General features: G+C 35.5%; 2 protein-coding genes across 4 annotated transcripts in view; one reads left to right on the forward strand and one right to left on the reverse strand.

Annotated features, from left to right (window-relative positions):
* LOC121738710 (frequenin-1) overlaps positions 1 to 12,398 on the reverse strand; it is a 229,957-nt gene that overhangs the window by 16,939 nt on the left and 200,620 nt on the right. The gene's annotated exons all lie outside the window — the stretch shown is intronic.
* On the forward strand, positions 9,907 to 11,084 carry LOC121738709. Its single transcript, XM_042130933.1, has 2 exons — positions 9,907 to 10,018; positions 10,405 to 11,084. The coding sequence occupies exons 1-2, from the start codon at positions 9,992 to 9,994 to the stop codon at positions 11,020 to 11,022; spliced, it is 645 nt and encodes a 214-aa protein (XP_041986867.1). The 5' UTR covers positions 9,907 to 9,991; the 3' UTR covers positions 11,023 to 11,084.

The following is a 12,398-nucleotide window of genomic DNA, read 5'->3' on the forward strand; positions in this document are numbered from 1 at the left end:
CGATAAAACTTATCGATATCTATAATAATTGTTTTGAAATCTCCAATAACCGATTTTTATTATCAAATACATATTATGCTCTTAAAATAATTGACAGGTTTCCGTCTGACGAAGGCGGAAGGAAAACTGGAATTATGGTTGAAAAAAATTGAAAAGCCTGGTTGGCGTCCGAAAATTGCTACTACCGCTTGCCGTTAATATTTGAAGTGTACAAACGTTCTCTGTAAAAATACAAGGCGCAAAACTACCATTTGATCGTGATTGTGTTTGAAAAATTTATTTCAGCGTCTACTCTTTCTTGACAGACTGTAACTGTGTAACGGTAACTAATAAAATATAATGTTAAAGTATCGCACATATATTTTTATAATTTATAAATACCTTACCTACTCCACCACAATAAAAAAATATATTCAAACGCTCCATATTTATTTATGGATCGCATTATCCATTTAGTTAATTTCCCTCGCACTTCTCCAATCAGCGCCAAAATGGCGAAAATCAAATGAGATAAAGTAAATCGATAAAAATTGGCTTGCTAGATCCATAAATAAATAGGGAACTTTTATATTATTACTAGACTTTCCGCGCGGCTTCTCCCACGTAAATATCTAATTACACAGACAAATTGGTCCACAAAAAATAGCCTATATAATCCTTCACGTTATACATTCCCCCGCTTTTTCCACATTTTCCTCTATTTCTTAGCTCCTATTAGTCTCAGCGTGATAAAATATATAAAATGGGCTGTCTAACACTGAAATAATTGTTCAAATTGGACCAGCAGTTCTTGAGATAAGAGCGTTTAAACAAACACACTCTTCCGCTTTATAATATTATATGATGAGATTAGTTAGGGTCTAATCACACAGAACACTCATTCAGCTTTGTTCAGCTTTAATACGATACACTGTAGCACTACTTTGATAATATTAGAATTTAGAAATGAAATTAGAAAATACAATACAACAATGTTTTCGTTAGAAGCTTATCTTCAGTTTTGTTTTCAATTTTTCGTAGTGCTAACTGGTAAAAATAAATGAATTATAGATAGGTACTGCTACTTCACGTTATCTACGTATGAAATCGTTGTTAATTTATTACGCCTATCTAAATAACGGAGAGGAAGTCTGTAATCTTAAATACAAATATGTAGCGTTTGTATTATTCAATTTAATATTATTGTCTTAATGGTCGACATTATCTGAATCTGGAAACATTTCATCGATAATAGAAAAGACAGTTGTACATCACTAGTATTAGTTCCAAATACTCCCACTACTGCTATCAGCGCCAATATGGCGACATGATGGCGACTTTCAAACGTCATTTTTACGTCAAATTTAGTTCCTAGCCCTAATAATGGGGGAGCTGATTCCGCTTCAAATAGGCACAAAAAATAGCTATCATTTCAAAGGGTATCATCAGTCCAGCGTACTTGTATAATGGAAGTCAATGCAAAAAACGCCATTTTTGACAGTTCACCTTTACAAGCAGGTACCCACGTTTATTTAAAGCCTTCTCGGACCAGCATCAGACATCTGTCAAATTCTGTGGTCAAAGTTAAGGTTAAAGTTAAGTGAGCCTTAACTATAACCATAACTTTGACCATAACTGTAACTATAACCACACCTCTGTTGCAACCCACCCTTAAGTTATATTAAAGTTTAGTTAAGTTTAACTTATTAGTTATTTCTATATACTAATACTAGATGAAGCCCGCAACAAGCAATATAATTCGTATATCGTGCGGGTACCTTACATTTCTCCCGAAAAAAAGTATCCTACGTCCTTTCCCGGGACTTAAAGTATCTCCAGTCCAAATTATTTTAGTAATTTATGATCTCATTTATTTTACATGCAGGCAACATGTAGTTCAACATTCTGAAAATATTTGATTCAAATTTATTCAGAAATAAAACAATTTTTATTTATTTTTTATTTTACAGGTAAGTAGTAGCAGTAGGATCCAGGACTTAGGGCCTGTTTCACCACTTCCTGATAAAGTGCCTGATAGGATATCCACAACTTATTTGACAGATTCTTCATACTCTATCTGTCAAGTTAGGTGGTGGATAGCCTATCCGGCACTTATGAGGAAGTGGTAAAACGGGCCTTTAATGCATATAATAATTATTCATTATACTGATAAGACGTGTTCATGGTCTTGTCATTTAGAATTATTAAACCTGCTTATTAGGTGTTATTCTAGGATTTCTAGGTCCACCTGCGTTAGTCTAGAATCTAGATTAAACTGTGCACCAAATTCGCTCATCGCGCGGGAACCGTACATTTTTCCGCGACAAAAAGTATCAAAATATGTCCTTTCCCGGGACCCAAAATCTCCATACCAAAAGTCAAATCGGTTCAGCGGGTTAGGAAGAGGTAACATACAGACATTTTCGCATTCATAATATTATTAATATGGATACGTCTATAAAATGTATTATCTAATTATTTGGCTTTGCTCGGTATTCAATAAAACACGAATAAAATGACATTTTCTAAAAATGATACCTAGCTAGATCGATTTATCGCCCCCAAATCCCCATATATACTAAATTTCATGAAAATCGTTGGAGCCTATTCCGAGATTCCAATTATATATATACAAGAATTGCTCGTTTAAAGATATAAGATTATAGTAAAAAAATTCTAAGCACTATTAAAAGTACTCTCTTTAAGTTCATTAACAACGCTAAAAAGGTAATTTATTTTATATTTACATTGCAAAAAAAGTTTTGCAGTCAGTTGCAAAGATATTAAAAATAATTAATTATTACTCTGTACAATCTGTGCATTGAATATGGATGATGAAAATGTGCGCAAAAGTAAATAAATTGTAATTAAATAAAAGCGGTCAAGTGCGCGTCTGATCGCTTACGAGTTCCGTACAAAACTCGCAGTTATTGTTATTGAAATATAAATATATTTTACTACCAGGTTGGTAAAGCAAGCAGCAAGTAGTTTCTTTATACGTATAAATGGTAAACCTTAATTTAAGTTCATTAAATCATTCAAAACATTTTTTAATTTTATAGAAATAAACCTTATTGCTGCAGCGGAACCCTCCATGGGCGAGTCCAACTCGCACTTTGGGGATTGGGGACACATTCGGCGGATTCCGAAGATCCTACTAAAACCCCATGGTGCTCCACTTCCCGCATATGCAAAGTTCCGGGCACGGTTAACCCACAGCAAGACCTTGTTAATTAAGTCTAGGAAACTCAAGATTCTGCCGAGGACCAAGATCCAAATTCGTCTTGTCACCTTATTTACGTGTCAACGGGAAGGGATCATAACAAAAATAAATCATCGTCATATTATTTACTGTCGAAATTCGAGTTCGAACCCAAAATTGGAGTAAATCAGGTGAAGCTTCCATTCACAGTATAAATGTTATTCAGTACACTGCCACACAAGACATATTTTAATGATTGCTGAATATTTTTTTAATGAAATAAGGGGGCAAACGAGCAAACGGGTCACCTGATGGAAAGCAACTTCCGTCGCCCATGGACACTCGCAGCATCAGAAGAGCTTCAGGTGCATTGCCGGCCTTTTAAGATGGGATAGGGTAATAGGGGAGGGTAGGGAAGGGAATAGGGGAGGGTAGGGAAGGGAATAGGGGAGGGTAGGGAAGGAAATATGGGAGGGTAGGGAAGGGAAAAGGGTAGGGGATTGGGTCTTCGGTAAACTCACTCACTCGGCGAAACACAGTGCTTGCGCTGTTTCACGCCGGTTTTCGGAGCCCGTGGTATTTCTCCGGTCGACCCTGCCCATTCTTGCCGAAGCATGGCTCTCCCACGTCAAAAATACATCACGTTAATATGAACGCTTTGAAATAAGCTAAACACATCTTCTGTAAGTAATATTCCTGCAAAATTTGAAATAAATCCATTCAGTACTTTCTGAGTTTATCTCGGATATACATACAGAAAATGTATTGTCTGTATGAATACATTAACTTATACAATAAGTATATTGTATTTAAAGTTAATGTATTCTGTATTATTGTTTTGTTTTACATGTGTTGTTTGGTGACAAAATATAAATGTTGTGGTCGCTAATGAACCTGATGTTAAAGCGACCTTAAATAAATAAATAAAAAATATAAATGTTCTGATTCTTCTTATTATTCACGATCACGCAGGACTCAGGAGGAAATCAAAATATGTCATTCAATATAATATACTAAAAAGTTAATAAGTTCAAAGCAATTCCGAACTGTAATGAATCAAAGAGAATTGGAGACTGGTTTCACAGCAAAGCCTCATGAGTTAAATTTAGCTGTTTCTTTTAATAAAAAATCGGCCAAGTGCGAGTTGGACTCGCGCATGAAGGGTTCCGTACTAAAGTAGAGCAAAAATAGGCTAAAAATTGTGTTTTTTGTATGGGAGCCCCCCTTATTTATTTCATTTAAGTATTTAAATTTTATTATAAATTATTAAAGTAAAAATAAAATTGAGTATTTCTTGAAAATTTTAAGTGCCCTTTTTTTTTGCTGTTGGGAAAAAACATTTGGGCTTCATACATTTCCCACAGCCCGGGGGGGCCGCCTGGATATGTGGGACTCCTCGGGTGCTGCGGTAAGGAGGAGCACCCTTGGCTACCCACTAAAACCCAACGGTGCCTCCTCTCCGCGTGTCGCTGAGCCGCTGGACCCGCCTGAGGCGATAACTGCAGCAGCCCAGACAGCGGCATCTACTCTACCAGCAGAACCAACCACGCGGCTTCGGCCGCTTTGAAAATTTCAAGTGCCTAGGTATTGCCGTTATTGATATTGAGAAAAAAAATAGCAAAAAATCAAGATTGTTGTATGAGAGCCCCCTTTAAATATGGAATTTATTTTATTTTTATTATTTGTTGTTATAGCGGCGACAGATATACACAATCTGTGAACATTTTAGAAGTCTAGCTAAAGCGGTTCTTGAGTTACAGCCTGGAGACAGACAAACTGACAGATAGAAAGACAGACAGACAGACATCGAAGTCTTAGTAATAGGGTCCGTTTTTACCCTTTGGATACCGTACCTTAAAAACGAGAGACTTGGTGCAAAAATAATGAAAGTCATCCTATAATTAATAGCTCATTAAATGTTTGAAAATATTATTACAATGCGAATAATTGTTATCAAATTTGCTATAGTAAGCAATCTTGAAATGCCAATAATTGGGCGTTTTACTTTGAACAACATTATATTCTATTCTACTATAAAATTTGAGGGTTAATTAAGCTAAACCCTAAACTATATTACTATAATTACTTTCTCATTAGTAAAATATACAATATTATTAAATAAACACTAACTGTTACAATTTCAACATACTTAACAACGTCCGCAGAAAATATATCCTTCCAATTATATTTTGAAATTAACAAGGCTTCACGCGGGTTACGGCCTACGGGTTACGGTCTAATTGCGTTTTTGGGATGCAAATTATTTTGTGGGTTAAGCGATTCCAAAACCCGGGATATGGCAAGGCCGTTTCCATGGAAAAAGGGTTAAAAAAAGGAAATAATATGGGAAGTTAAACTATAGGCGGTTGTTTGTTTCATAAAACATCAAAGGCTTATAGTGCCGCCTGTTTCACCACTTCCTGATAATGTGACGGATAGGCTATCCGCAACTTTTTTGACAGATTCTCCATACTCTATCTGTCAAGTTAAGTAGTGAATAGCCTATCCGGCACTTATCAGGAAGTGAAGGCCCTTAATGTCATAAGAATGAGAGAGTAAGTGTTTTTTTCCCTCTTTCCACATAATATTATAATATCCTAAGGTTGTCTAAGTTTAGGAGTCAAATAAGGGGTTAATCTGCAAGATTTGAAAGACAATTTGAAAGATATCTTATTTATTTCATTACATTTATTATATATACAATATTATAATGCATTACGAAGATCCACTTCGCACCAGCAATAAGCCTAATCAGAATACTTTACCACCGTGGCATATCTACTGAATGCACATGTCTATGACTTTAATTATATTGGGGTCAGGTATATCACATTACATAAAAAAAAATTAAAAGAGTAGAAACAAAAAGACTAAAAGCATTATTAAAAGATGATACTAATTAGTCTCTTTTGACTTTGAGTCTTGAGTTTTGAGATACAATTATAATTAAACTAGATGTCCCGCGCGGCTTCGCCCGCGTAAATTAGGAATTTTACAGAAACCGTACATTTTCCCATAAAAAATATTTTCCCCGTTTTTCCCGCATTTTCCTGAGTTTCTTCGGTCGTATTAGTCTTAGCGTGATAATATATTATATAATATTACTCGATAAATGATCAATCTAACACTGAGATAAGTTTTTAAATCGGACCTGTAGTTCCTGAGATTGATGCGTTCAAGCAAACATACTCTTCAATGTTATTATATTAGGTAGGTATAGATTTTTTTTATCTATGGACGCTTCACACCACGTCAGTCTGGCCCCGTGGTAAGTACCTGATGGACTTGTGTTACAGGTATCTTAAATATATGTATAGTATAAAAGTATTAAATATATTTATATTTAATACTTTTATACTATACATATATTTAAGATTTTTATTATATGATACACATATTTAATACACATCCATGACCCAGGAACTTTGAAAACTTTTTGTTCCGTCGGCGGGATTTGAACCCGCAACCTCCGGCTTGAGCTACCAACGCGCTCACCACTGAGCCACAGAGGTCGTCAAACCATTTTTAGAAATAAAATAAAGATTTTTTTTAATTATCGCTTGACAAACTCGAGTCTCGATCTAAAAGACTATGAAATGGTATAATATGGTAGTGATGATGATGATGATGAATGTAATTTGCATAGTAGCATATGGTTCCTGTTCTTAAAACAACGCCGAAACTCCCAAACTTGTATCTATAAAGAATCAGGAGTTCTCTCAGCACCTTCCGAACCACGGTATACCAGGTATATCTCGGTGCAAAATCTTACTTGTTGGTAGCATATGCTTAGAATACTTCTCACGAAACCGAAGTCACCACACGTTTCCCTATAAGTTTTGAGGAGTTCCCTCGATTACTTATGGATCCTTCATCAGATCACCACTTTTGTGAATATAAAAATCGGGTAACATACGGCGGAGTAATCGTTGAATATAAGAAAACGAACATAACACCTCCCCCATTTTGAAAGTCGGTTAAAATTGTAGCCTATGTGTTATTCTGATGTATAAGCTATATTATTGTAAAGTTTCATTAAAATCCGTTCAGTTGTTTTTGCGTGAAAGAGTAACAAACATCCATACATCCACACATCCATACATCCAAACAAACTTTCGCCTTTATAATATTAGTAGGATGTAGCCTATAATATATTATCACGCTAAGACCAATAGAAGCGGAGCACCAATGAAGAATGTTTCAAAATCGGGTGATTTTTCCTATTGTGCTGCGTAAACGATAAAAGTTTCGCATAAAATGGCAGAATTTTCTTTATTTACCCATGAATTAGTTACTCTCTCGGGGCTGTTTGGTTGTTCGTTTTGTTCGGTGTTGCTATGTGTCTGTGCGGATGATTTTCTTGCTCTCTGTATTCGATGCCTATCCCTATCCTGGCTGAGGCGAGCCTCACGCTCTACAGATGATTCTCTTTCTCTCTGTATTCGATTTCTATCACTATTCTGGCTGAGGTGAGCCTCACGCTCTACAGACGATTCTCTTTCTCTCTGTATTCGATTTCTATCACTATTCTGGCTGAGGCGAGTCTCACGCTCTACAGACGATTCTCTTTCTCTCTGTATCCGAATTCTATCATTTTTCCGACTGAGGCGAGCCTCATGCTCTACAGACGATTCTCTTTCTCTCTGTATCCGAATTCTATCATTTTTCCGACTGAGGCGAGCCTCACGCTCTACAGACGATTCTCTTTCTCTCTGTATCCGATTTCTATCACTATTCTGGCTGAGGCGAGTCTCACGCTCCGTTGACGATTCTTCATCTCTTGCTGAACGTGATCTTTTGGCATTCACTGTACTACGACCTATGTTCGAACGACGACGTCTTCCAGACATGATCGTATAGTAATACCCACAAAGCAACAAATAACCCAATCGCAAAGCAAAAACAAAAGTCCGTTTTTCTAACCAAGTCAAATATATTTTTATCGACAATTCAGAAACCAAAGAACCAGAAACAATGAATATCTGAAAGAAAGCGCTGTGGTTGCTCCTCTGCGTTACCGTCTGCACAACCACACAATGACGAAATACACTATCTACTACAGTAACATAAGCCCGAAGCATATGAGAGCCCCCGGCCGGTTCCGCCGTAACCGCTATGTCCCTCGGCCGCCGCCGCGCGACATATTTTTTGATTCCGCGTAAGTTTATACGTTTGAAAACTTCTAAAGTATTGATCGAAATTGTATAGTGTAAAAGACAATTATAATCTACATTTAATGTCTTAGCTTCCAAACATGTTTATTTGGATAAGGGTTAATGTTGTAATTTGTTAAAATCGCTTCGTAAATAAGCCATTATTTTTCGTAAAAAGTAAAGAACAAAAATGGCTATTGTGAGTTATCCCTAAGAAATAGACATATACCATCGCGGACTTTTTTGTTTACCTTATTAAGGTGTACAATACTGTAGTACATTATTTTGATCTATCTCGTAGGGTTTAGCCAGCGTTTGCAATATAAACGCAAAAAAATGAATTTATTTACGACATAACATTAGAAACCTCTAAAATTATCAGTGTTTCTCTACCATATTATGCATATGTTATACATATAAACCTTCCTCTTGAAACACTCAATCTATTAAAAAAAACCGCATCAAAATCCGTTGAGTAGTTTTAAAGATCTAAGCATACATACACACATACATACAGGCAGCGGAAAACGACTTTGTTTTATACTATTTAGAGAAGTGAACACTGTCTATTCCTATTTAAAAAATCGGCGTAACAAAACGGGCATCATCTGGCTATTTTTATCCATAACAATGAACGTATTAAAAAACGTGTATCACACACCATTTTTGTCCCAACTATATTAAGCAACAAAAGGCGTCCGGGATTTGGGCCATTGTTTCAACAGAAGGCATGACCAATCAATCATTGGAAATTGAATGATCCATGATGGTGCGATATCCGTTATCCGTAACATTAAATGCAAATATCTGACGGATAGTCTGAAGTCTGAATACAATCAAGAGTTATTGCCCAATTTGGTTATTGTAACTATGATATGTCATTACTCATTAATAATTATATTAGAAATTAGAATAGGCATGACGAATTTTTTTTTCTTGTTGGTAAGTGAAGGACCATTCAAAAATAGGGATATCGGTGAAAAAATGACTTTGATAGCTTAAAAATTCTCCAAGATATCCATACAAAATGTTACCTAACTGTGACGTCACGCTTAGGTAGTTTGTTAGATAGCTATGTTAAATATTGCGTTTATAGAAGTGGTTTCATAAGTTTTTTTTTAATAAATTGCATAAGTTATCGAATGGTATACAAAAATTAAGGCATTTTATTAAAAAAATCGACTTGACTATCCAACTTTTAAGGCTCATAACAAAAAAAAAATACATAAGTTATGAATCTGAAATTTTGGAAGTACTTTTACTTTTTTACTACTTTTATCGCTAAGTATGTCTTTATTTTATTTAAGAAATCAGCCAATCTTTGACCTTGTCGTCATCCCTATAGTAGGTGCGTAAAGCTGGTGCTGCGAAGTGGTGTAGGAAATTTGAAACTTTTTATTATTTAAAGAAAAAGCCTACTAGCGTCTACAATCCGAACTTGTACCTCTAGTTTCTGCACGTTCCCTTACGCTGTAGTATTCTTGTAACTGTAATTAAATTGTTCCTAGTAAGTGAGTTTGTTACAAATTGACACCGGAATCCGTAGTGATACTTTCTTTGTGAAACAATTAAACATCCTCAACTGTAGTTTGCAGTTCGAAAACTGACTAAACAAACTGAGCATCGAATTCAGTGCATTTCGGACTTTTCTCGCATCATGTCTCCCAAAGTTCGCAACGACGGAGTAAGTTTTGCTGTTAATTCACAATCTCTGGGCACCGATTCTATTTTAATAATAGACCGTAGATGTAATTCTTCGTTCCTTGTTCGATATAGTCTGTTTCCTATGAATTATTGCCAAACAACAAAATGGTGTCTGTTAAACAAATCGGTTACTTAAGCCCTTTAATTTAATAAAGATATAAAAAAAAAAATCGGTTACGTATAAAATATTACAATAACGTTTTCGTACCTATATGATATTGTTTTGCTTTTGATAGAAAACGGACTGATTCGAACAAAGAACGAAAGTGGATTTATGTTATGTGAAATAGCAAAATCAGTACAGTGTACTATTATTGTTACTTATCTATTACATACATAATCAAACTCCATTCTCTTTTATTCTAGATCGTAATTAGTATTCTACTATTTCAAGTAATAAAAATACCAGCCGTGCCCATCCATAATGGATTCACTGTGAAATTTAGTCCCGGCGCACCGAAAGAGGATATTAAGCCGAAGACATTTGGGTCGCTTTTCGCCAAAACTTCGCAAGGATTGACCCCTCAAGCTCAAAAACTCTCGCAGACGATTTTAACGCAGGGACTGGGATGTACGAATCATATCGCGAGACATTTCGCTATTGAATCTAATTTATATAACACGAGTGAAGACAGAAAAATGGACATGCTAACCATCCCTATTTTAAAAGAGCTCAACGAGACTTACAAAATAATCGTGGTGAAGGCGCCAAAAGGTTTCAGAATCGGTAAACGTGATTCCGAACAAGCAATCATATACATTCTTTTCTCAGACGAGGACACAGAAGAATTTCATATACCTGAAGTTTATTTCGTGAAGAAAAGTCCTAGTGACGTGCTAGACTCCAAAATTGTGGACCCCGTCATAATAGTTAACAACAATCGTACGATAACCCGCCTGAGGAGCGCAGATATAACTAAATTTGTTAGATTTAAAAGTAAAAGAAACAACCGCCACGAATCTCAGGAGGTAATAAAGCGATAACTTTAAGAAATACTGTTATCGTTCCAAGTTTATGATTCTCAATTGCATCTTAAAGTAACTAATTTAACGAAAGTTAACAACAGCAAGTTCTGTTAATATTAAATATGTATTGTACAATATTTGTGAAATATAACATTATAATAGCGACACTTTTTATTTTATTACCTACTCAGTGAGAAGAATTACAACCGCTTCAGATCTTATTATTTCTTTCTTTGCATTTACTTTAGCTATTGAAAACCTTAATGTACGCCTGTGACAGGCCGTTCTCTTTCAAGTTTGTAACAAAAAGGAAGTCTTTTAAGATTCAACAGGAACCTCTATTGGCCGGAGACGTCGCGGCGCGTCGCACCTTTATTAGAAATTCTACTTTCCACGTTCCTAACCTCTTTGACTTGCAACGCTTTTCGTTGTGAAATTAAAGATCTTCTTTATTTTACACAACAAAGTAATTCGATATCGTTTGACAATTATTGATTTAATATGGAAAATTGAAGAAAGGCAAGGAAAAAAAAATGGCGCCTTTCGTTTTATCAATTACAGGTATTGAGTGCTGCTTTTCAAATATGTTATGTATATCTTATATCTTTAAACGAGCAATTCTTGTATATATATAACTAGCTGTTGCCCGCGACTTCGTCCGCGTGGACTTCAGTTTATAGCGCGCGGTGTCAACAAAATTGGTGTCAAAAGCTTTTTAAAACCCTGGTACCCCTTAAATCAAAATACCCAAAACAGCCGTGTAGTGTGCACATAATATTATTTTTTTATTAAGCTTTACACAACTTAGCCATAAACTATTTAGTATTTATTATTTATTATTGGTATGCTGTTGTTTCTGATATCTATGTTGATAACGTGTATAACAAGGAGGAGGACGACTTCCGAACACGTCGCGCCCCACGTCGCAGACAATACGTGTTTAGTGTTTTAGTGTTAGTGTTAGTTTTTAGTATAATTGTATGTATGTTAGTCTATAAGGTATTTATAATATGGGCCAAGATGCCTGAGTTAAATAAATAAATAAAAATAAAATATATATAAAACTCAATGGTGACTGACTGACATGGTGATCTACCAACGCACAGCCAAAACCTCTTGACCGATCGGGCTGAAATTTGGCATGCAGGTAGATACTATTATGACGCAGGCATTCGCTAAGAAAGGATTTTGATCAATTCCACCTCCAAGGGGTTAAAATAGGGGATGAAAGTTTCTATCTATACTTAATATTATAATTTTGCAGAGTTTGTTAGTTTGTTTGTTTGAACGCGCTAATCTCAGGAACTACTGGTCCGATTTGAAAAATTCTTTCAGTGTTAGATAGCCCATTTATCGAGAAAGGCTATAGGCTATATTTTATCACGCTAAAACTA

This window comes from Aricia agestis, chromosome Z (assembly GCF_905147365.1).
Source record: "Aricia agestis chromosome Z, ilAriAges1.1, whole genome shotgun sequence".
NCBI lineage: Eukaryota > Metazoa > Arthropoda > Insecta > Lepidoptera > Lycaenidae > Aricia > Aricia agestis.